Source organism: Colletotrichum tamarilloi (genome assembly GCF_030869305.1).
Source record: "Colletotrichum tamarilloi strain Tom-12 chromosome Unknown Scaffold_54.1, whole genome shotgun sequence".
Taxonomy (NCBI): domain Eukaryota; kingdom Fungi; phylum Ascomycota; class Sordariomycetes; order Glomerellales; family Glomerellaceae; genus Colletotrichum; species Colletotrichum tamarilloi.
This window is the reverse complement of record NW_026849437.1, coordinates 145,960-170,026: the sequence shown is the minus strand read 5'-3', so window position 1 is coordinate 170,026 and position 24,067 is coordinate 145,960. Positions and strand designations below refer to the sequence as shown.

Here is a 24,067-nt window from a genome sequence, read left to right as displayed (position 1 = left end):
CTTTTCTAGGGGCCTTTTGAATATTATATTCAAATGAGCTTTAGATCTAAGGCTGGGTTATACCTACTTAGCTGGCGATTTGGGGGGGGGGGGGATCTCTGGCACGTTTAGCAGCTTACTTAACTAAGAGCAGGTCTTTGTGAAGCCAACGTACTAACATGAATCAAATGTCCCAACCCGATGCCTGACAAGATATCGACCCGGTGCAACCGCTCTAAAGACCTACTAGCGTAGGAACACTATAGCCGATATGACTTCATGGATAGGATGCATCCGGAGATTACTTCGCCGAGTTATCTCAATAGCAAGAGGCGGACACGCTCGATGCTGCATCACGTCTAAGTAATCCTACTGTGATGCTTTGGGCCATCAACTATCCAATGCACGTATGTATCGAGTTCCGGAAAGAAGACGTGATCAGCAGAACCATTCCAGCTACTTGTACGGTACCTGAGAGCGAGACTACGGCCTAAGAGTCGGGCTCTTAAGCCCCGTCCACTGTTTTCAACTTCTAATAGAGCACAAGATAAGGTGAAAGGACGGAAGGTGGGCAGGGGTCGCATTCGCCCTTTGATTCGATTTTGCTCCACTTGTGTAGTCAGTCGCTTCATGATTTGAGAGCCTAAAAGGACACCATTTGAACATGAGGCGTACTTTCTACACACCCCTCAACCCTACGCTCGGCAGGTACATGAGCTGCTATCGCGTCGCCAGACTTGCTTTTCCATTTACACCAGCCTGGCAGCCATGATAATGCACCGATTGGACTGAAATCAGGACCCTTGAAAGACTAGATGAACACTACACAGGCTCGTCTAGAACTAGGTGATCAGTAAAGGTTGGCGGACTAGCTCGCCGAGGTATACGTTCCAAGTTTAGGGTACCTCTCAATTCTCTCAAGGGTAGATAGCGAATAGTCTGAGAACCTCGGGATCTTCTGCCACATATAGGCCCTAATTCCCGAGATCTTGCTGTTTCGCTTCGCGTGGGGGAGCTACGCTAAGACCTTGTCCCCTACCGGCAGTGACCCCCGCGCCGCCGCTTTGCTCGGCCGGGAATGAGGAACGACCCGAGTCGTGTATGACAAGTTCCGTTACAAGTTCGGCATACCGATATTTGCGAAGGCCGGCACTTATAGTTCGCCTTTCATCGTTTTGGCATCCAGCCGTGTGGTCCAGCTTGCGGGAAACGGACATTTTCGGTGAACTTGACACTCGTTCTTTCTGCTTTCTTGGGAGGGATCACCGTCGCATTACTTCATTTTCTGCCCAATAACGATCTTCGAACTATGCCATATTCCTTTTCGGCAGTGCGGCACTTGGATTGCCATGGTGCCAAACGAGGCACTGATGATATATAGATGAACCCTCGGCCGAACCCTTCGAACAACCTTAGATGTTCATTATTATCCGCTTGATCTTGTCTGAATTACCACTCTATGATTGGAATCGGCATCAAATTCTCCCTTCAAGAAAATCACAATGGGCTTTAAAGTCATCATTGTCGGCGGCAGCGTCTCGGGCCTCTCCTTAGCTAACATGCTGGAGAGGCTCGACGTCGACTACACCCTCCTCGAAGCATACCCCAATATTGCGCCACAGGTTGGCGCGAGCATTGGTTTACTACCCAATGGATTTCGCATCCTTGATCAACTTGATTGTTTTGAACCAATCCTTGAGATGGTTGGGGAATACCACCTGAAGAATAGCCTCTGCGGCCCAGATGGCAAACCACTAGGCCCGCCTAGCATGGCGAATATCCAACACCTAGAAGCCCGGTAAGCTGAGGCCGGAAGAGGATGCCGAATGAAAGCGTATCAGAAGAATGAAAATCGGTCTTTGAACTAGGCTTGGTTACCCTTCCATCTTCATCGACAGACAGATGCTTCTGCAGGTTCTCTTCGACAACCTGAAGAACAAAGATAAAGTCATACCAGAGAAACGGGTTGAAAAGGTAGAGCTCCTCAAGGAAGGGGTGCGTGTACACACCAAAGATGGCTCCGTTTTTGAAGGCGACATCGTGGTCGGGGCAGACGGCATCCATAGCACCGTCCGGGAGGAGATGTGGCGCATCGGCCATGAAGAACGACCAGGCTACTTTGCTCTTGATGAACACTCTCGTAAGTCGCCGATTGCTGAGGCCTGACCTGAAAACTGGCTGCAAGTCCCTTAAGAAGCGTAGCTACAGTAGCTCGTATGCTTATTGTGTCTAAACTGAAGCCCTAACGATGTTGTCTAGGAGTACCCGTCGCGACGAAATGCATCTTTGGCATCTCCAAACGCCCGAGCAACCTCCCCATCCACAATCAACAGATGGTCTTCAACGAAGGCAGAAGTTACCTTATCATTAGCGCACCTGGCAATCGGACCTACTGGTTCCTATTTTCGGGCGTCGGAGACACCAAGTACGGAAAGGACATACCAAAGTATTCGAAGGAGGACACCGAGAAGCTGGCTCTGGAGCACTGGGAAGATCTAGTCTTTGAGAACGTCACATTTGGCGACGTCTACAAGAACAAGATCATGGCTACTTTGGTGCCACTGGAGGAGTACGTCTTTGAGAAGTGGCATTACCAACGAATCGTTTGTATCGGCGATGCTAGTCACAAGGTTGGTTCGGATCCCCCGCTTATCGTTGAGACTTTGACACTGACATTGGATTCCTTCATAGATCGATCCCATCTCCGGCCAAGGAGGTAACGGCGCCCTGGAAGCTGCGGCGCTTCTCACAAATTCCCTGACCGACATGTTGGAAAAGAACCCCAAGTCTCAGCCGACAGAAATTGTCGAAGCCGCCTTGGCCCAAGTCCACATCAACCGCCACGAGCGAGCCAAGACCTTGGTAGCGAATGCGCATACGCTTCAGCAGGTCTTGACTGGAAGATCGCCGTACTCCAAGATCGTCACCAAGTACCTCGTTCCCCTGTTGGGTGATGAAGGTTTCCTCGGCACAGCGGTTCCCATTTGCAAGGCAAGCCACAGGGTTTACAGGCTTCCCTTGCCCCAGCGACGCCGTCTTGTGCCTTTTGACGATGAACTCCCTGCCCGACCTATGACAACTCAAGCAGCATCGAGAATGGCTCTGGTCTTGGCATCCGGGTCTTTCGTGGCGTTGCTCTACTACTCTTGCGGTTTCACCCACTTCTCTGAGTTGATTGGAAGCGTCAGAATATGGATGTCTGGAGCATGGGATCTTGGCCTCGCTCAAGCAACTTCAAGTCTGACAAAGACATCCTCGCTTGGTAGCCTTGTTGAACAGATCCAATTCAAGACAAGTCTCTTCTCTGCTCTAGTCATCTGGCTTGCAGAAAGTCATCGATTCGGTAACAGACTTTCGGTCCTCCTATGGTAGGTTGCCCACCGCCAATGTCCCGCCACACGTCGATCTAACTTAAGGAACTGCAGGCCTTCGATTTCGGCTGCCGCGTTCATGGCCCTCGGATCCAAAGCCGTTATGCCACTCCTAGGCCTCGGTATAGTCACTCGAGGCACCAACACTCTGCCTGGTAGACACGTACCAGTCAAGTACGCCAAGGCAATTCTGCCGTCGGCCATCGTTGGCTACGCCATCCCCACGATCCTCGCCAGCCTGCCAATTCAAGACCCACAGATCCGACAGGCCGTCGGTTTCGTTGTATCTGCCGCTCCAGTCTTCAGCGCGGCTCTGCTTAACGGCGTTGCCTCGGCCATACAGAAGGTGAAGGATATAACTTCATTCACGAAGGCCACCAAAGACGTGAAGGAAACAGGCAAGGACGAGTTTGTTGAAATGTACGACAAGAAGGATGTAGTACCGCTCAAGATGGCATACACATTCGCGGCGGGCGCCTGCGCTACCGTTCATATCGCAAGCGCGGTGTATCCGATCCTGGCGACAACTTCATTCAATAACTTGGCAGGTGGCCTTAACACGAGCATCGACTTATTCGGACTCGCTTCTGCTGCTTTGTCTCTCTACTCGGCGTGGAACTTGCGATCGGAGGGTTTTGTTACAACTCAGCAGGCATTGCTTGGCTCTCTGGGGTCCATTGCTAGTGGCTTTGCCGTGGGCCCTGGGGCAGCGCTTGCAGGCTTCTACTACTGGCGTGAAAGCGTTTTGGATGCCTTGGGCAATTAGTCATTGGTATCCGGGAATCCAGGTTCAAGCTGGACGACGTTGAGAGGTGTAGACAGCAGAACACAAGTTAGATTATTCCCCATACTTCAGCAAGAAAGTAGCAGAATCGCGGTGTATCTTACATCTTTAACTATCATCATACCATTTGATGGCTTACATGTATCAGAAGTCAAAGTTGTTCCCGGCGCCTGCCAATAGGAACTCCAGAGCCGACGGAAGCTGCAGCATATCCATAGTATCGGCATCAGTGAGGCCCATATCGTCTCCTACGAAGCCAGTGCCATAAGGCTGGCCGTCTTGGGACATATTACCAACTACAGCTGCCGCGTACTGCTCCACCGGATCTCTAGCTAAACTATGCCCTGGTGCCGTATCTATGTGCTGTGAGCCATAAGCTGGGCCAGAAACTAGAGGCCGCCCTGGAACACCATTTCCCACGGATGCTGACGATCCGACGATGGTGTGATCGGTATGTCTGAGAATGTCGGTCGGAAGAGAGATCCTGGAAGGATTCTGCTCTCCAAAATTAGCCACTCGATCGCTCGCGCCATCAAATCGGGTGGATTGCTGGTCAAGATCGCAACTCCTTGGTCGTTTCGGCTCGAATAGATTCAGCAGACTTTGCGCGTACAACCACTGGGATTTCATTGCATGCAATGTCTGTATCATGGATTCAGTATGGCGCTTTGACTTGGCTGCGACGATTGGATTGCTAGAGTGCATCTGGCTTGCTGTGTGAACCAGAGCTGTGAAGAGCATGTGAAGGCTTGGAAGCCACAAGCCGGCCAGCATCTCTCTCTTCCGCAAAGACTCAAAGATGGAAGCGATTGTAGCCGCTGCGTCAGAACATATGGTCAGATCGTTGCTTGCTTCTACTGAAGAGGGTCCCGATACTGTCCGAGGAGGCGGCCGATGAAGGAGGATGAGAAAGTTGTTGTATGTGATGTGGAACATTGACTGCCAAATGTCTGGATCCCCTGAGGATAGCTGGAGTCGTTCGGGCAGATTGGTGACCAACTCAGCGAGCGCAATATCAGCTTTCCTTGTCGCCTCAGCCTTTTCTCCTTCTTTGCAACGTAGGGCAACTCGCTTTTTCATAACCTTTGCGAAAATGATGCACAGTTGTGTATGCTGAACTATGAAAGACGCTTCGGCTTCCGGTGTATCTTCTAGATGACACTCTTCGATGAGTGGCACATCGGAATCGTCAAGGCTTCTATGGTAGAAGTAGAGAGTCAGTATGGGGATATTCCAGATTGCGGGGTGGTTGGCCGAGCAATCCACTTACATGGCTTGAGGTCTACCATGAGCCATAGAAACCAAAACGTCATATTGATACAAAGTCCACCATAGCCTCCGCCATAGACGCTTATCCATGACGTTAAGGCCTGATGGTGTAGCATCCCGATGCATGCCCATACCGTACGCCGTTCGAGCAGCAATACCGATCCAATACCATGAATTTGAGATGACATCCTCAAGGTCGTCGCATTGCCAAGTCAGAAGGATAGCAGCTTGTAGGTACGTTTCACGATGTTGCTCGAAACGACAGTCAAACAAAGCTTTCGCTCGCTTGAAGAAGACCGCCTTTAACGCCTTGAGCTCATCACGCTCGTTGGACAAGACGTGCGCCCCGACGAGTAGGATAGCATTTAGCAAAAGTAAAGATAACGGCCGTTGCCTAGCGAAATCCTCGCTGGTCTCTGTATTGTTGTACTTCTTCATGAAGAACTCTTCGTCGACAATGGGAATGCCACGGTTGATGTGCATAAAGTAAGCCTGAACAAGTTTATCAGCCAAGGCCTTGGTGGGTAGTTCCAAGGCTTCGGGCGGCACTGAAGACATCCTCGGGGCAAGAGGGTGACTCCCGAAATGTAGGACATTCTGATCGGGCCGTTGAGACCGCTGCCGAACGAGGTAGTTCAAGTTCGAGAACTCGGTTCCGATGAAGTAAAGTCTACCGCTTGGTAGAATATCTTGATATCCTGTCTCTTCCCGGTCAAGAAAATCAGCCAAATTTCGCGTTGCGACCTCAGTAGCGTAATGGGTCTGAGCATTGAGCTCGTTTCCTGGAGCCGATGCTGGCCGCGAGTCGACGTTGACTGGTGCCCACGGACTGGCGGCATTCGATGCTGTTGGCGTGGTTGTGGGTCTAGAGCTCGGTGCTATTGTTGTCTTTGGCTGAATAGAGACATTGGGGCTCCGAGATACCCTTGTCGAGGACCTAGTCTTCTTCTTCTCAAAGATCTGACAGTCGGAAATGTTGTTTGCTTCGCATTTGGAGCATGGCGTGCCCTTTTCGAGGATGTCGCAACGCACTTTCCGTTGATGACACGTCACGCAGGCCCTGCCATCTAATGACCAGAGACAAGATTGTCGGTCAGAATGCCTCTTGAGAATGAAAAGAGAGTTGGGGGACAGGGGGTGCCATACTGGTTCTCGCTTTCTTCGACGCCTGGCCAGACGCCGATCCTGTCGGAGAAGATGCGCCTCTACGCCCTGCGGCCGACATGACTCAGTATTGGCGGTAAGCCGCCTTCTGGAAACTTATTTTCCGAGCGGGATCTAGATTCAATCACAGCATTTCAGGTGTGATGGCGCGCCTTTGACTGCGCTGACGCAAAACTTGACGGATGTGGAGGCAATGTGGACTGGACTGGATATAAGTCGGAAGTTATGGTGGATTATTCAGATACCGAGCAACGCGGCCTCGGGAGTTATGTCAGCAGAATTTGCAATCCCGGAAATACGAACCAATCAAATCTCTTTTCTCTTTTCACATGCCCTCAATCTCTTCTAGTGCGGAAACTTGGGCAGCTTCTTGTCGGACACTTTAACCAATTACAACTATGGAAAATGGCTTGTTCTACTTCCGAACGACTTGCGAAACATTGAATGCAGTAGGAAAATGGAACCAAATACGTAAAACAATCTAGCAGGGTCTTCCAGAAGTTTTTTCTTTTGTATGTTCGGGTAGCAATGGGCAAATATGGAGTTGCTTGGACATATAAGAGGAGCTGGGCAGTTCAGTGACAGTCTGAGTGACCAGGACTGCACAGACAAGACCATAACCACTTGGACGAACCTCATTGAGCAGACTTCAGACGCAAAGCACCCTCGAGGACTATAATGGATGCACGTCCGTTCGAATACGCAAACGAAGAAGATGGAGACCGGAAACAAGAATCCACCATGGCACGGGATGTTGAGTTGAGCGGCGACACTTCCGATGGCTCATCTCTGAAGGACACAACGGAGGATTTGCTGAACGCTACGACGTTATCGCCTGTAAGTGGCTCTTGCGTAGAGAAGTTTGGTTTAACGATGTTCTTACTTTCTATTCTAGCTGCGCAAACTGCACATTGTTGTAGCGGGCTTTACCTGCACTTTCAATGGCAACCTCGGGTCATCCATGCCTTCAGGCGCACTTGACGCCATTAGCGAGCAATTCGGAGTTACCGACCGCGTCCATCTGATTCTTCTCAACTCGCTATTTATGTGTGGGTACGTGCTTGGGCCTCTGCTATTTGGGCCCTTGAGCGAGTACATCGGCAGACGACCGGTGCTGATCGGGACATACTGCGGATACATCATCTTCATGCTGGCCTGTTCTGGAGCACCAACCTACCCGGTGCTGTTACTTTTCCGTCTTCTTTGTGGCATCAACGCGGCAGCGCCAACAACGGTCATCGGTGGACTCTACGCCGACATCCTCGATAATCCCGCGGTTCGAGGAAACGCCATGGCACTTTACATGACAGTCACAACTGTCGGCCCACTCATCGGGCCCATTGTTTCGGGCTTCTCTTCTCCGATGTCCTGGCGATGGCCCTTCTGGATCGCCGGCATCCTTGGAGTATGCGGATTGCCTCTCGTTCTTACTCTGCCGGAGACATACGCGCCTGTTCTCCACAACAACGCAGTTAAGAGGCAGCTGAAACGAAACAAGGGTGCGGTTGATGGCAAACAGCAACAGCAACTGCAGTTACAGCCTTTCAACGTACGAAAGATCTTCCTCCGGCCCATGAAGCTCCTCTTCACCGAGCCAATCCTCATGGCGACATCTGCGTATCTGACGATGGCATACTCTGTATTTTACCTGTTATTTCAGGCCTATCCAGTCATCTTCAAAGACTTCTACGGCATGTCTCCCGGGATGGCCGGACTTGCGTTCCTACCTGGTAAGACGACGCCCATAATGCTACAATAGACGATAAAATGAGCTAACATATCTGCGAAGTTGTTCTTGGGGTGTTCTTTGCCCTTGCCATCTTCTACGCATGGACACATTATCACGATAAGCAATTTAAAGCCGGGGTGGAGTGGGCCTTGAAGCCTATTAATCGCAGACTACCTCTTGCATGTATTGCCGCTCCTCAGTATGTTCACCCTCCACGATCTCATACCCTAAACAAATGACAAGGAGCCACAACTAACAATCGCTTACGTAGAATGGTCATCGCTCTGTTCTGGCTTGGCTGGACCGTGTGGCCATCCACCTCCCCTGTCTTGCCTATGTTTAGCGGTGTACTTTTTGGCTGTGGATTCAATCTGCTCTTCATGGGCATGATCAACTACCTCACAGACGTTTTCCGGCAATATTCTGCTTCAGCACATGCAGCAGCCAGCATGACGCGCTCAATCGGAGCTATCACCCTGCCTCTGGCGGCAGGCAAGATGTATGGCAACCTTGGAGTTCATTGGGCTCCATCAGTTCTGGGCTTTATTGCCTTAGCCATGGGAGTAATCCCATTCATTTTTATCAGATTCGGCGATAGCCTCGCTCGGAGTAGCAAGACAGCACGAGAGGCGTTTGCCATTGGAAACTGAGATGGATAATTAACGAGCACATGATTATAGAATAGTAATGATTAGACATAGACGATAGACATAATAATACTTATTCCAAAGCCTGAAACCCCCTTTCGAAAACTTCCCTCCCTAGACTCACCTCAGAGAGTACCCAGCTCCGCGATTCCATGTTGGGAGATGCGGTCCCCCACAACATGATGCGTTGCTCCACCTAAGGTATTGTACTGTGGATAAGCCATTTTCCCGAAGCCGTTATTCTCCGAAGAGAGACCATGGAGTGAACCAGACATTTCATTTACTCAAATTTTTTGAGCTTGTGCTGCGATGATGAAGCTGTGGCTCAATAATCCTATACATGTCGTGGCTGTAGACACAAACACTATTGGAAGGGCGTTTCAGAGCACAAACGGCCTACACGAAACACAATATACATCAGGAGCAATCGCACCATCATGGCAATACCTTGAACTATGGTCAGAGTAACCGCTACGAGACTCTGCAGTAACGCAGGTCTCTTCTCTCATAGGGTATCAGTAACCTTTAAGAGCGAACAACAGGAGAGACTCCTCAATGTCAAATATCACATGAGTCTGAGGAATCAGAAAATAAAATTGGATGAACCGCTGAACCAAAATCTTTCCATTCTGTTTATCGACGCTGCCGTGCGCCGCATCGGGAGTGGGTGCCGTAACGGTCTGCAGACCCACTGAAACCCGGACTTCGGACTTCTTGGCATTGCCGAGGTGCGAGCTCATACACGGAGGACAGTACGGAAATGGCAAGTAATTCGCCGGATGGGCCACTTAGACCATAGGCCTAAGACTACTTGATGGCTTAATCGTGACTTACATATAGCATCTTCGTGGTAGTCCGCTGGAAAAACCGAGAATTATCAAGGGTTTGGCGTAAGAGAGTGAGAGTTCACATTAGGCTGTTCTTGCCAGAGAGACGAAGAGATATGTATCATGCAGCTGAAAAACCTTTGTTCGGCCAATTAGATGAGTTTCTACATGCAAGTTGGCCGAGAAAGAGCTTCCGGTAGGCTCCCGGCCGGATAGATACCCAGAAGAGGCATGCCCATGTAATGCAGGTGTTCAGATAAGAATGTGGCTTGAAGACGGAACCAGGATATACGGAATGATGATTCATAGATATCAACTCTGCTCTAACGAGCTAGAGTTAGCGACAGACGTATAGTCTGTCTTTACGCTGACAGCTATCCGTCGCCAATGCGGATATGGGACGAGAGTACTTGCATATTATCGCGAAAGACTAGGGGCATGTTCTGCAAACCCCCATTCTCCACCCGCTAGTGTCGGAAAGGGATGTGCTGCCACGAGGTCTCAGCTTGGCAGACCGTTCCGAACCGTTATTTTCGATCTGCGTGTCAACATGCTCCCTAGGCAGATCGTTCAGGTAGCGATGTGGCTGATATGTAGCAAGCCCCTTGTCGCCAGACAATTCCCCTGAGACCACCTCGTCGATGTTAAAGCTCAGCCTTTCCGTCCAACACCAAGGTTTCCCATATACGCCATCAGTACGCCATATTCCTCTCCTAACCTAAGCCTCCAATTCAAAATCGCTTTTAGGCGAGGGCCTCTTAACGCAACAATGAGTGAAGGAAGAGGTGAGACAAAAATACGCAACCGCTCAAGCTTCTAGATTTAGTACTAATACCACTGATAAAGCTACATACGGATATGTCGACCCAAATTTCGTCAATCCTGGTGGCAAATGGGACACGCCAGTCATCATCTACGGCTACACTCCATCCTTCGTCCTTACAGTACTCGCCGATGTCTTCTTCTTCCTCCTCCTCATTGTCCACACGTGGCAGATCATCCGCTACCGCAGCTGGTACTTCGTCACCTTCCCAATCGGCCTCCTATTCGAAATCGTTGGCTACGTAGCCCGCTCTCTCTCCTCCAAAGCGAACCCGTATAACCTCATCTACTTCATTCTCAACTACTTCTTCATCGTCACGGCACCAGTCTTCCTCGCAGCCGGCATCTACGCGATTCTATCCGCTCTCATCAACCGTCTTGGGCGACAGTTCACGCCTTTGCCGCCTAAAGTGGTTTTGTGGTTCTTCATCACCTCGGACGCCATCGCAACCATCACGCAGATCTCGGGCGCCGCTTTGATCGGAGTCAAGCAGTCGCGCCGCGAGGACCCTACGACGGCCAACAATATTTTGCTTGGAGGACTTGCCTACCAGGTCTTTTCCATCGGATGTTTCATCATCACTACGTCCATATTCCTCTTCAGAGCTCGAACAGCGATCAAAGAACATAGGCTTACTACTTTCGTGGCTGTGTTTTCGGGGGCGACGTTGTTGATTTACCTGCGTACCTGCTTCCGTCTTGCCGAAACTGCGGAGGGTCTGGGGGGTTACCTCTACTCGAATGAAGTTTTCTTTGGCGTGCTTGAGTTTGCGCCCGTAGTGTTGGCAGTGGTATTGCTTTCCATCTGGCACCCCGGGAGATGTGTAGCAAAGAAGGTCTCCGGTGGCGTTGATGATGCAGAAAAGGCTAGAGCACGCAGTCGTGAGTCTATTCAGAAATAGGTTCTTTGGCAAGGTCGAAAAGATAGAACGGGTTTCACTATTTCTCGCCCAAAAGAGGAGGGTAGCCGTTATTGATAAAGCTATTCATGCTCTGAATACCTAGTCCTAATCATCTACCCACACCTCAACACGGTGGATATCTTGCTGCCCCAGTCGTTTGCGCATCTACAGTTACCCATAGCTTCTTCTCAAGCTCGGTTCCCTCCTCCACCGCCGCCTGCCCAAAGATTTTAAAGCCAGGCATGGGCTTCGGCTTCGATTCTAGAAACTTTCGACGAGCATCGAGAACCCAGTCGATGAGCTTCCGCAAATCATAGCTTTGACGAAGCCGTCTCTCCATAGTTCTCCGCGCACGTGAGAAAGATCTAGATGCGGGCGACTTGTCGGTAGTCGACTCCATTTCTCTGGCCAAGATAACGAATCCCATGGGAACGTCATCCATATCATTGGACTGCGGATGGCGTGCGACAATATTTTCCATCGTCTGAAAAGCAAGCAAGAGGAACTCTTCAAGCCAGACCTTGATTGCGTCACGCCCACCTTGCTCCATGATCTCGGCAAGGCCAAATAAGACGCGCCGATGCTTTCCAAAAGTGACACTGTCCAGCTCGTCGTCGAATGAAAAGCCAGGAAGACCCTGCAAAGCGGCTCGTAACGGGTGCTGAACCTTGTACGCTGTAGGTGATTCTCCGAAAAAGGATCCTTCAGAGGTGTCCTCGCCGACGAGAAGTCGATCCAATTCGGAGGAAAGTCTCGAGTCCGCAGTCTTACTTTTCCACCGCCTTGACTTCTGCTTCTCCACCTTCGCGGATGTCTTGACATGTCTGTAGTGTTGCGCTGGGCTTGGCTTTCGGCTGGGCAGTCCGCGCGCACCTCGCTTGATGTCTCGCGTGATATTTTGCTGTGTTGATCCGTCTCGAATCAAGTTGCCGGTCGAAGCACCTTCTATTACACTGACTGGGGCCATGTAAATTGACTCCAGTGCAGCCAGTCCTACGCTAGGATGAGAAGCAACAGGAGGCACAGCAGAATGAACCGGATTTTGGGTATTGCCCATGTCCATTTCGAAGTCTCTCGAATGACCAGTCGAGGCATTCATCTTGAATAATGTCTTAGTGTGGACACTGAATGGCTGACGGTATGAGTCGGTGGGGGTCAATGGTAGATGGGCTTGACTCATGGGCTAGTTTTCGTTTGTCGCATGCAAATTTTCCAGGGTCGTTTAACTCTGCCTGCAAATATGCGGCGAGTTCGACGCAATAACTGGCCGATCTTGGAAGTGAGAGATAGAAAGGAAGGAGGTTTCTCCCAAACCTTAGAGTGCGGTTTGGCGATAGTGCTAGTAAAAAGAAACGACGTTGAAGATGAGCGGGAAAGATGTCACATCGGGGAAAGTCAGAATTAAGCTCGCGGGTAGGGCTGTGGAATTTTGTGGGTCTTCGGGCTTGAAGACTCCACGGAAGAAGTGCGAGCCAGAGAGCCGGAGCTTAAGGAAGTGTTGGAAGAATGAGCAAGAAATGAGCAAAGGCATTCAAATAACGAGAAATTGGGTAGATGTTTGTGCTTTCTCATTTCATTACTCGTTATCTCTACCTATTTGACCATAGAATGGACCTGTCATGAGTCAATGGCGGTGGAAGAAAAGCAGACCCATATCGTGCCTAACCCAGTTCAAAAGAAAATGAAGTTTTGTTCAAAGAAGCTCGACCTGTTGCCTATTGAGAAATGTTTGTTGTGTCTGAGGAACCACAATCAAGTTGGCGTCACTGTCCAGGTAATACCAGCGATCGGCCTTTTCTGGCCTTGGAGCAGCAGGATCGATTCTGCTCTCTGCTGGGATGTTGAATTCGGCGGTTGTTGTCGCTTTATTTATAAAGCTGTTTGCGACGTCTGGCCGAGAGGTCTGGTTGTAATTGATTTCATTGGAGTCGACCTCTCCTCTAATCAATTCCGCCCAAGTCTTGTGGCTTTCCTCGACCACGCTTTGCATGTAGGTGACATTCTGGTACCAGTCCCCGATGATGTTGATGACTGAATCCCTTCGAGCTACTTTATAGTGCTGCGAAGTATTAGTTAGCACGACCTTTCACGGAACATGATAGGGAAAATCACAGTCCACCAGTTTCGGAATATCTTGATGGTCCCAGGGCGATACTTTTCAACATCTTCGAACGCTTTGAACAAGTCAGCTCACACAACTCTGTCTTCATATCTGGCTAATGGTCTTACTATTGATGATGGACGCCATGGGATCTTTGATGTCGATGCCGAGAATCTTCCAATCGGTTTCGTTGCCCTTTGCCAGACCCCCATTAGCACATCTCACATGACGGAACGACAATCCAAGCATCTTAGACTCACATCAGCTAAGGCAAGACCACCGAGAATCTTGACTTGTTTCACCTGACCAACGTAGCCGCGGCTGGATAAAGAGTTAGTCACTCAATGTTTGGTAGACGCAAGGCCTGATGAAGCCGTAGTCTGCCTATGACTTACTCTTGACCGATGTCGAAGAGATCTACGGGGTCGTTGTCCCCCAACAGGCTGGTAAAAGAGTGATTGTAATTCGGACTTTCCCAGGTTTGAGGGATAGACCCGTAGATGAAAGGGTACGATTTGTGTGGCCACACATTCTCCACATATCTAGGAGCGCCATTAAGAGAGTCATGAACGATAGGATCTGGAACATAATGGCCATTAGCATAATGTGGTGTTTTCCTGTGAAAGATACCTACTCACTTAGAGGCTCGCTCCTCTTGAGTTCAATTTTGCCGTCTTGCCATCTGGGTACTTCAACCACAAGATTCACCACTTGCTTGTTGCTCTCATCCGGCCAGACTGGCACATCATGCCAAAAGGAAATGGGGTCACCGTCCTTTTCGAGCCAAATCCTCCAGTCCTAAAGTCGAGTGTTCAGCATGTAGGATAAGCTAAATTCGGTTGATGGGGCTGATCACCTCTGTGTTGCGGGCACCAACTTCTCTCAAGCTAAGGGCGTTGTAGTTAAAGCTGTGGGAGCTAGTCCAAGCAGCACTGCTCGAGACCGAAAGCGCCGCAAGGGCGAAGAAACATCTGCTCGACATGATTACTCTCTTTAAATCAAGTCTCTATCGTGAGGTGAGATCATAAATCGTGTGCTCATGAGATAAGGTAGCGCCAAAGAAACACGCCACGCACTTGGAGTATTTTGTATGTCTACTGTGGCAAACCCACACTGCTTCAGTCTATCAAGGTAAGCTGTTCCTTACAGGGAAAGGGGGCTGAAAAACACGTCTATGTTTCTGTGGCGGGGACTGCCAGCAGGGAGGAAGGCTTGGCATAGGTACAGGCGTGAGAAGCTCTGACGTGAGGATTGGACGGGCTTGACGGGAAAAGATTAAATTGGAGATTTTGCATTGCAATCCAGGGATCCGCGCTGTCACTGTTGATGAGTTGGTGCGGAGATGGTTGGTTAGAGCCAAGGATACAGGGTTCATGAGACAGGCCAATGACGTAGAAAATGCAACGCACGTGGGAACGCTGTTGTTGTTCCAGCAGCAGAAAGGGGGATTTTCGTCATCGCGAATGAAAAATCCCATATGCTCAATTTGGCGGCCTTGTAACTGCAATGCATGGAGAGTCCGGCGAAAAATCGCCTATTCTTGCCCTCATCTGTGCTGTGCCGGCATTGATTGCCACACTGACGAGGATAGGAAGGTTACGGATGTACCGGTGGGTCTGCAGTAGGATTGTCTTGATCCCAATGTCCTCGGCCCCTAATCGGCCATGATGAGTTCCTTAGTATGCGTCTCTGATAGAGTTGTCGCCGTTCACTTAACCGTCAGATTGTCACTGACGAAGATTCTTCCCAGCAGATCTTGATTGTGCACGTAACTCGAAGCCTGAGGCTAGCAGTTGACCACGTCTCCCGCAGGTGTCAACGCGATGGACAGAAGAAACCGTCAATGTCACTGAAGAAAGTCGTGACTGATTGAATCACCAAGCAATCTTAGAGTCGAACATCTCAGTAGTGCCACTAGTAAATTTCTGGGCTATCGCTTGAGGTATGCGGCCATCAGGAGGCTACCGGGTATCAGAGAGCTGGACCTTCTTTTGAATATCTGACAGCAGGCTATCACTCACTCTGTGGTACAGATTTTGGATAGCACAGCAGGTCGTCTCAATGCCTTCCGCATGAATGTTTCACACAGAGACCGAGATCGAACACGTTGACAAGGGGTCCGGAGAAGCCTTCAGCATTGGTATCTGCCAAGAAGTCGAATGTGGTATGAAGGAGACTATGTTTATAATTATTTTGAGTTCTCTGGTCGGATCGACTTTCCAATTCAAGCCAACCCACAGAACTCAATCACATCTGTTTCCGCCGTTGCTTAGCGTGGCACCACGACCCTGAGTGTGGGTACAACTGACTGAGCTTTGTTCCGCTCATAAGGCATGGAAGGCGTCATTCTGGTGCCGGTCAAGACTGGACTATCACAACTTTCGTCAGCATGTAAGACTGGAAGGAACAATCCATTTCGGGGAATCTTGTTCTCCTTCAGTTGCAAGAGCGCAGAGTGGGCAATGGCTACACGCCGCGGATGCCATCAAATGGTGACGTCAAGGCAGCAATGACGTGTTTGGTTTAGCGCACTATTGTCTCGCAAGGCATCACACCGGTATTTGCACATCATCCACGACATCCTCATCTCCAATATGCTTCGCCAATCCGTTTCAACACAGAACATATCAATTTGAATACTTAGGCGAAGTAATTTAACGTTACGAAGGCTCTGCCGTCTTGTGGTCTGGTCCCGCAACCCGCTTTCCCGTCGGCGGTTGCCACACAGTCTTGAACGTCTTAGCAGCATCATTATACCTACAGCATGGAAACACACGATAAGCCAAAAACTAGAGAAACATTCTTTTTCAATGAACGGCACGATCGATCTTTACTTATGCTATTGCTACAAGTCGCCATCAAACCCCTCAGGCCTAGGCTGGCGACCCCATCTAAGCTGCCGCCCAACGCGGAGCGTCTGACGCCACCCAAGAACCCACGGAAATGCTATATAAGAGAGAGAGAATTGGAGGGACTATGGCTGTATGACATCACTCAAAAGTCGAATAGCAGGAGTGACAGAGAACTGAGTCCGCGGCGTCAGCGACGAATTTTGTACTTTGCCGGGGGAGGGTGGCAGATGCCACCGAGCAAGAATCATTGGACTTTCTGCATGGAACTTGTCCGACGGCTCGACAACACAACAGTTACGATCATCTCTGCACCTCTCGCACCGAAACACCCTGTCTCAGTTGCATTCCCTTGCATTCAAAGAGCGTACAGTTCCCTTCTAAGCGAATCACATGACGCCGGCGAAAGTGTGATTGTTGCTGGTGATAGTTCAGGCGGTAACATTGCACTAAGTCTCGTGGCTTGGACTTTGAAGCACCCAAATAAGGAGGTTGCGGACCCACCTGTTGCTGTCATAGCCATCAGCCCTACGGTAGACCTTCGTCATGAACTCCCAGAGATCAGAGTGGTGGAGAAATCCGATTCACTTCACACTTTCGAATCCATCAAAGCCACTGCTGAGGCATGGTGCCCCCCGGAAGCAACTAAAGAGTCGAGCAAAACTTTGCAACGAAAACAAGGGCACAATCATGTCTGCTACGACTGGGGATTGAATGATCCAAGAGTATCTCCCATACACGCCGATCTTGGGGTCTTTCTACAACACAACGTCCGCATATATGGAGTATCTGGGTCATATGACGTGCTAGCACCCGAGGCTATTGCTTTCCGAAATAAGTGCAAGGAGCGTGGAGTCCCTGGAGAGTGGCTGTCATGGAAAAGACAGATGCATTGTTTTCCTCTGATGTTCAAATATGGGCTCAAAGAGGGTAAGGAAGGCATAGACTGGATGATTCATGTTCTCGACAAGCACTGATGAGATATGGGCCTCGACAAGTTACAGCATTGATCAAAGCTGAGTCTCAGGAATCCCAACATGTCATGGGCGACTGACCAACCCTTCCTAAGTATCTACTTCTATAATATTTGGAATGAAGAAGTGCTCTTGATCCGATCTGTTTTTATTTAGGGCACGATTTGCATGATGTCGAGCTACAATCCACTGGTAGTATTCTCTACAAATCTTTCCGTGTACACCTTATCCATCCTTTTCGTGCTGAGTCGCCGTTCCCCTCTTGAGATTCCCTTCTAATGGAATATACGTAACTTTTGCCGCTTCAACCTCGAAGATGACCGTCACTTTTTCTCACGTATGGCCTCGGGTTTCTGAGTGGAAGAAGTGGATTATGATCGACCCAGTCAAGAGAATCATAAGAGATACAATGTAATGCTTCCAATCAATAGGTTCGAGTGCGGTAGGATTGGCTAACATGTTGAAGAAGATTCTCAGTTATGTGGTCATTTGCGCCAGAGCTGTACCTCGAGCACGAAGTTCGGATGGCTAGATCTAGGATACAAGTAATTGTTAGCAGGCCACATACTTCCGTTGTGTTGCGTCTTCAACTTACAAGGCAGTGTCGTAGAACCCGTAGAGGATAACAACACTGGGACCACTGCCACACCGACTGATGGCGACTCAGTATCATCAAAGCTACCAGATAAGTCAGTAATGTCGGCGAAACTGGCAAACGGTCCATCACAACTGGCAAGGAACAGCGGTCAACGCCCGAGTCGGTCAATCGGGAGAGCAGCTGATACTGCTAGCATGAGGTTCCAGATTTGCATGCAACCGTTGATGAGCGTTTGATCTCTAACAGAGGTGATGCCAATTGTATCTAGTACAGCCCCGAGGTAGCAAGACACGATGTTTTGCCCGGCCCACTGTCCAAGTACACCCAGCGACATTAAGATAAAACCTCTGTGTCTGTCTCTCGGCGTGCAGAACAATCCTATCTTTTAAGAACTCTTAGCCACCATCTCATCGTCTTGCTCGTTTGATATCGGTCATCTCGAAGTCCACGAGAACAGAGCTTCGGTCTCCCCCGCCATGAAACTTGGCCAGTATGCTGCGAGACTTTCCAGTCCGGTTTTTGGAGACGAGAGGACAGGGCGATTCCGGGACGAGAATGGCGGCTGGGAGTACGAATAGCGGGATGGCAATCTGTAGCAATGATGGGATGCGCCAAGATCAGCAATTGTCGTGATTTCTGGTTCCGAAGGTCGCCCACGCCGCCAAGCTAGGTCTAACAAACCATCCAATGTTATAATGCCTGTAACACCATATCTCAGCGTTATTTCATTGACTTGCCTGAAGCCTCAAGGTCAGAGCCAGCACCTACGCTCCGAGAATTCCCCGGTGCAATGGGTATGCCAACTCCGTGATAAGACCAGACGCAAGACAACCCCACCAGATGCTCGGCTCGCCGAAGATAATACGACCGATGATGAATTCCGCCTTGTTCGGTGAGAAAGCTTGGAAAAAAGTAATCGATACAAAGAAAACCGTTTCCTACAAAGAGTCCTTTCTTCCGGCCCCAGCGGTTAGCAAAGTAAACCACCACAAGATAAAGTAGGAAAGCATGGACGAAAGCGCCGGGGCGGCGTTGATGGAAACCGAGCCATTACCTCTTGGGGCAGTCCAGCAATGTCTGCCATCGAAGAAGAGTCAAGAGACCGTTCATCATTGATCCATCGCAACCGTTCGCTGCGCAGAGTAAGGCCAGAAAGATGCAATAGAAGTTGAGGTCTATGAGGTGTCGTTGCGTATATCACAGGGTTCCGTCGTCTGGGAGAACAGCGACGAGTAACGGGCTGGTGCCTAGGTTCTTACTGAAGAATCGAAATCTCCCAACCATAATGTCTACAAGTCAGAGTTGAAGAGTAAAGCTTTAAAGCTAAGGTATATGGGGAGAATGCCAACTCAACTGAAGGGCCTGGGAGTGCGAGGAAGCGCAAAGAGAAGAAGACTTCTACGAAGTATTGGCTTCTTTGCGTGAATCGTAGTTCATTCAAGTGCCTTCTCAACTCTGTGAGTGAAACTTTCTTAGAGTAACAAAATACCAAGCGCCTTCCGCGACTTGATTGAGGTTTCTCTCCGGAGATATCTTGAAAAGCTGAAGTCATGTCCGTCGAGTATCGGCATATTGCACCTTAAAGACGGGGTGTTGACCTGATCAGGGGTACTCAGTGTTACATGTCTACCAACATTTCCCGGTAGCCAATAGTCGCGTCTCCCAGGAAAAACATTCTGGCGGGCAGTGTATCCTGAACTCAGAGCATGCGCACTTGTCAGTCTTCGGATGAGAGGCATCCCCGTAGCAGATGGGTGTTGTGGCGCGGGATGCGGGGGGTCTACAAACCTGTGTGGGGATTGATGTTGAAGAATCCCCGTTACATCTACCAATCCTGCGTTCTTCAAGCAGCAAGAATACCCGGGTATAATTATGCCGTTTGGAAGACACATCAAGAGGCTATGCAAAGTGACCGGGGATGAGCTGACTCGGGAAGTTCGGTCGTCACCAAACGTCCACCCCTGTCGTCGATTGGGAATATTGGCATACCTCCTCTACGACGATGTCAGGAGATTTTCGGATCTTGCAGATGCGAGAACGAGACTTTAACAACGGCGGTGTGGGACACTCGTCGCATCTAGCTGCATCCAAGCCTGTCTTTTTGGTATGCTAACCACAGTAAGGCAGTCTCTGGGCCCAGATGATGGTCGAACAATAACGAAATCAATGCCTTGAGATTAGCCTCGTCAAATCATGTCAGCTTGTGTCTTCATGTCTCGATGAGTAAACAGAAGCCGTAAGTATGCTACCAGTTTGTCACAAGAAATCAGCAATGTCACTTGAAATACTTCACAGTGACTTTAGTTAGACGAAGAGCGTGCTCATAACATGATACAGAGCAATTCTAATGGGGTTCTTCACATGTTAGAATTAGGGAAGACAAATACATGTTATTCAAGTGTTGAGTTGGCTCTGCATCAACAAAACGGTATCTTGGCTCAATGGGCTGAATCTTCGTTCTCAGTGACATTTACCCCTGAGATGGTCACAGCGGACCTCTTGAGTCGTCGCTCGAGGTAGAGCCCTATTACGACAGCTTCCGTATCACACAGGAAACTGAAAGTATCTGCTAAATGTCGCACTTTCCCCCTGACGAGTCTGGCAAGCTCGAGCAACTAAGATTGAAGACAGGCCGCGAAACATCGCTATTCCTCGTGAGACCAAACTCTGTGCCGTTCCTGACCTGATCAGCATTGGAGTCGATCAGAATGTACCAAAAGACATTCAAGCTCGTTTGAAAGAGGTCGCAGCCGACGCTGGTCCAGTAGAAACGAGCGTTCTCAACTGAGGCGACGGCAGCCCCTTGAGATTCGCCGGCTTGGGGAGGCAGTTAGCGTCCGAGACTATGTAAATCTTGAGATGTGATGCTGAGCGGGAGTCTTACCATGCGGCCATCCAGTTTCGGTGACCCACACCTCCTTGTCCTTCCCACAGACACTTGAACTTTGGGCAGCGATTTGCCTTGTTTGATCAAGAGCAGATATGAATAGGTCAGGGGCGTTTTCAATAGTATTGTTTTTGTCGGACTCCCAGTAGGGAAAGGAGTTGTGGCCGAGCCAGTCGGCGGCTTCCACAACGGCGGCATTTTCGGGTAGAATCCATGCAGTGTATGTGTCGACGTGTCCAATGGGTTTGTTTGCCAGGGGAGGTATGCTTTGCTTGATCAAACTTCGAAGGTCCGCAATGTACCCTACAATCACTTTCGCGTCGGCGCCCACGCCAACATATTTACCGGTCAGGCCGCTCGCATGCCGGTACAAATCTTCTGAGCCGACGGAAATGCCGATGACCAGGTTGGTGAAAGCCTCACCATACTGCATGTATGCGGCCGTAAGAGATCTTAGCTCATTGGTGTACATTTGGCTGCCGGCGCTGGCCCAAAGTCCGACCAGAATGTTGGTGTTGGTATCGATGGCAGCCTTGTAAGCCGAAGTGGGTTCAGCCCATGATGAGGTCGGGTCATATGTATTGTTACACTGGATGGAAGTATATAGACGAGCCGAGGTGAAGTTTTTTCCATCCGCGCCGGCAAGTGTCTTCGCGTTCTGGAAGTAGCGTAAGAAATCATCGTAGCCCCTGCATGACCCATCTTCGTTTGTGGCGCCATAGTTGAATCCCAGGAGGCCCGGCTGGTTTCCTGCCAGGGCGGTAGTGGCCAAGGACACGACAACTGCGGTCATCAGATACATCTTAGATAATCAGTTGGGATGGAGATAGCTGAGGATCATTCGAGAGATGGACGAAATCCGATTCTCTCCTATTCCCCCAGCAAGAGAGCACTAGGCAAGCATCTTAAACATGGTGGCCATCTCGGTTTTCTTTGTTAGCCACGAACAGAGCTGAGTCGAACAGTCTTTTTTGCTTGAAGCCCCACAAACTGCCACACCTTTGAACAGACCCCTTTTCTGTTGTATCTAGGAACACCTTCTTTGCTATCATTCTCTCAGTCTTCCGTGCGACGAAACCGTCAGGGCTAGTGACCCGAGCTACCTAGGAATTCATGCATCGTCCAGATCATTCCCTGAATATCGGCCAAGTTTCCTTGATCATGTCTCGATTGTAACATGGTTTTTATAAGGTAGTCAGCTGCTCAAACTGTGCAGGTGCTTCATCGAACCTTATGAGTGAACAAACCTTCGACACTGTACGGGTAGAGGAGGGAGAGATCGGGCCGGGTGAACATAAGGAAGGATCATCCGACGCGGGGCTAGCTCAGCGCATCTCGGGAATTGGCGACATCACAGGGCTTTGGAAGCAGCTATCGGAACAGCCAATGATGCATTAGCCGCACATATCATGCAAGGACGAGGACCACAGTTAGCGCAGCCCCATACCCGAAGTGAAAAATGTGTGCTCCGAGAGGGTGTGAGAGGGCACATCCAGTCTTTCAGGGGCGCGGCCATCCGAACATACCTGAACTGATACATCTCCACGCCCGCCCCTGATTATACTTCGCGATGGCCTTGGTCCCAGTCGATGCGGACGCGCGGAAACATGGGTATACTTAGTATTACTCCATCATATACCGGGCCCTTGTCGGGAATTCCTGAATTTGAATCGTTTGACATGCCTCGCGGAGTCTAGGGTGAATTGGGAAGGTGAAAAGACATTGAAAGTCTAACGCAAAGAAAATTTCACCTGGATGAAGCATTGAAAGAGAGGCGAGTGGGCAGGAATATGACAACAGAATCGATGTGGGTGGGCTGCGCCGCTGCGGGCGCTCTACGCTGGCTCTGCGGCCATAACGCAAGAGTCGCATATCTTTCTATCTCTGTCGGCACAGAAAGCGGAGGTGGATTCTAGTCGTCTCATCGACTACATTGGAAGTCGGTGAAGAGTGAGAAGAGGCCGCCCTGAAATACTGCCAGCCCAGTGATCACGTAGCGATAGGTAAGTAAGTAATTAATTAGATACTCAACACCATTGCGATGGTTACTACGGAGAAGCCACATAGAAGAAGAGGTGTGTTGGAAAGCAACGTAGTGCAAACGAGTATTTCCACGCCTTGTTATGGTGTTTAATCATGCTACAGGAATATAGAGAGCGAGGGGTGTCAGATTTTAATTTTAGTCTTTCCTCTCCTATTGAATTCGGGACCGTCTTGAACATCCAGTCATTAGAACCAATAGTAAAAAGAGTTCACCCCCCGGTGCTGAACTGGGTGCTACATCTCTTGGTGCTCATGCTAGGAAATTTCTGTTGCTCATTCCGGGATTCGAACTCGGGGTCTCGTATGGGCTTAGATTGTCGTCGAGTAGGCTGGTTGGCGAATTTAATTAATGGCCATGAACTACTTCACCACCCAGCCAGTTTGACCTGATCCGTCGACCTAGACGGGCGCCTGCTGGCTGGTGACGAGAATGGGCTCGAGGGGGGGTATATACCCTTCTGTCCTGGTAAGATGCGGCAAGGAAGCTATACACAAGGTTGTCCTGGCCGTACCTTCCTCTCCAGGTCCTCGACGAGCAAGGTGCCTAGAAGGATCATCACAAGACCGGAAATATCGCCATCAACTTGGATAGAATCGGAAAAGGGAATATAAAGCCAGCCTTGTGTGATACTAGTCCTGGGGAAAACTGCCCATATCTGTCCAAAGGTTTTGGGCAACACCCAGAGTCTCGGACGGAAGAACTTCGACCAAGGCAGCGAGATAAGGCGGTGCCATGGCAGGTTAGTCACTGAAATGTGGGAGCTCTGGGCATGAAATCCCGTTGCCGACCTGAATGACACAAAATACGAAGACGACACAACATCATCCGAATTACTGTGGCAAAGGAAGATGGCAAAGCTTAATATCAATGGCTAAAGAGCACTCACCCGAGATGCGATAGCGAGCCTGTAGAGTATTTCAAGACCTCTAGAATATTTTCACATAGACTGACTCTTCGTTAGCTGGCCGCTCTGACAGCGGCCAAATTTATACGAGGTCAGACGGCGACACTGCAACTTGCCGACTCCCCAAGCGTCAAACTTGGATCAAAGGCGTTAGTGGGTGACACTGCAGCGACTTACTCGATACTGTTCCTACATTGATTAGCCTCCACTGTTGAA

At 49.8% G+C, this 24,067-nt stretch overlaps 8 protein-coding genes across 8 annotated transcripts; 4 read left to right on the top strand and 4 right to left on the bottom strand.

Moving 5' to 3' along the window:
• Positions 1-1,481: 1,481 nt before the first annotated feature.
• On the top strand, positions 1,482-4,116 carry CTAM01_10944 (FAD binding domain-containing protein; the record flags this gene model as incomplete). The annotated part of the gene is made up of 5 exons (XM_060526956.1): positions 1,482-1,777; positions 1,848-2,119; positions 2,239-2,609; positions 2,671-3,347; positions 3,405-4,116. 5 exons carry the CDS (start codon positions 1,482-1,484, stop codon positions 4,114-4,116), a joined length of 2,328 nt encoding a protein of 775 aa, XP_060378447.1.
• Positions 4,117-4,278: 162 nt separating this feature from the next.
• CTAM01_10943 (fungal specific transcription factor domain-containing protein) lies at positions 4,279-6,628 on the bottom strand (the record flags this gene model as incomplete). The annotated part of the gene is made up of 3 exons (XM_060526955.1): positions 4,279-5,332; positions 5,405-6,470; positions 6,550-6,628. The coding sequence occupies 3 exons, from the start codon at positions 6,626-6,628 to the stop codon at positions 4,279-4,281; spliced, it is 2,199 nt and encodes a 732-aa protein (XP_060378446.1).
• Positions 6,629-7,245: 617 nt separating this feature from the next.
• Positions 7,246-8,946, top strand: CTAM01_10942 (major facilitator superfamily transporter; the record flags this gene model as incomplete). Its single annotated transcript, XM_060526954.1, has 4 exons — positions 7,246-7,404; positions 7,463-8,297; positions 8,357-8,495; positions 8,568-8,946. The coding sequence occupies 4 exons, from the start codon at positions 7,246-7,248 to the stop codon at positions 8,944-8,946; spliced, it is 1,512 nt and encodes a 503-aa protein (XP_060378445.1).
• A 1,593-nt stretch (positions 8,947-10,539) lies between these two features.
• Positions 10,540-11,494, top strand: CTAM01_10941 (RTA1 like protein; the record flags this gene model as incomplete). The annotated part of the gene is made up of 2 exons (XM_060526953.1): positions 10,540-10,555; positions 10,617-11,494. 2 exons carry the CDS (start codon positions 10,540-10,542, stop codon positions 11,492-11,494), a joined length of 894 nt encoding a protein of 297 aa, XP_060378444.1.
• A 124-nt stretch (positions 11,495-11,618) lies between these two features.
• Positions 11,619-12,593, bottom strand: CTAM01_10940 (uncharacterized protein; the record flags this gene model as incomplete). Its single annotated transcript, XM_060526952.1, has 1 exon — positions 11,619-12,593. One exon carries the CDS (start codon positions 12,591-12,593, stop codon positions 11,619-11,621), a length of 975 nt encoding a protein of 324 aa, XP_060378443.1.
• Positions 12,594-13,187: 594 nt separating this feature from the next.
• CTAM01_10939 (inorganic pyrophosphatase) lies at positions 13,188-14,577 on the bottom strand (the record flags this gene model as incomplete). Its single annotated transcript, XM_060526951.1, has 7 exons — positions 13,188-13,553; positions 13,607-13,668; positions 13,724-13,790; positions 13,856-13,916; positions 13,991-14,174; positions 14,234-14,393; positions 14,452-14,577. 7 exons carry the CDS (start codon positions 14,575-14,577, stop codon positions 13,188-13,190), a joined length of 1,026 nt encoding a protein of 341 aa, XP_060378442.1.
• A 1,854-nt stretch (positions 14,578-16,431) lies between these two features.
• Positions 16,432-17,421, top strand: CTAM01_10938 (uncharacterized protein; the record flags this gene model as incomplete). The annotated part of the gene is made up of 1 exon (XM_060526950.1): positions 16,432-17,421. One exon carries the CDS (start codon positions 16,432-16,434, stop codon positions 17,419-17,421), a length of 990 nt encoding a protein of 329 aa, XP_060378441.1.
• A 3,164-nt stretch (positions 17,422-20,585) lies between these two features.
• Positions 20,586-21,705, bottom strand: CTAM01_10937 (GPI-anchored cell wall beta-1,3-endoglucanase EglC; the record flags this gene model as incomplete). The annotated part of the gene is made up of 2 exons (XM_060526949.1): positions 20,586-20,833; positions 20,901-21,705. The coding sequence occupies 2 exons, from the start codon at positions 21,703-21,705 to the stop codon at positions 20,586-20,588; spliced, it is 1,053 nt and encodes a 350-aa protein (XP_060378440.1).
• Between the last annotated feature and the right edge of the window lie 2,362 nt (positions 21,706-24,067).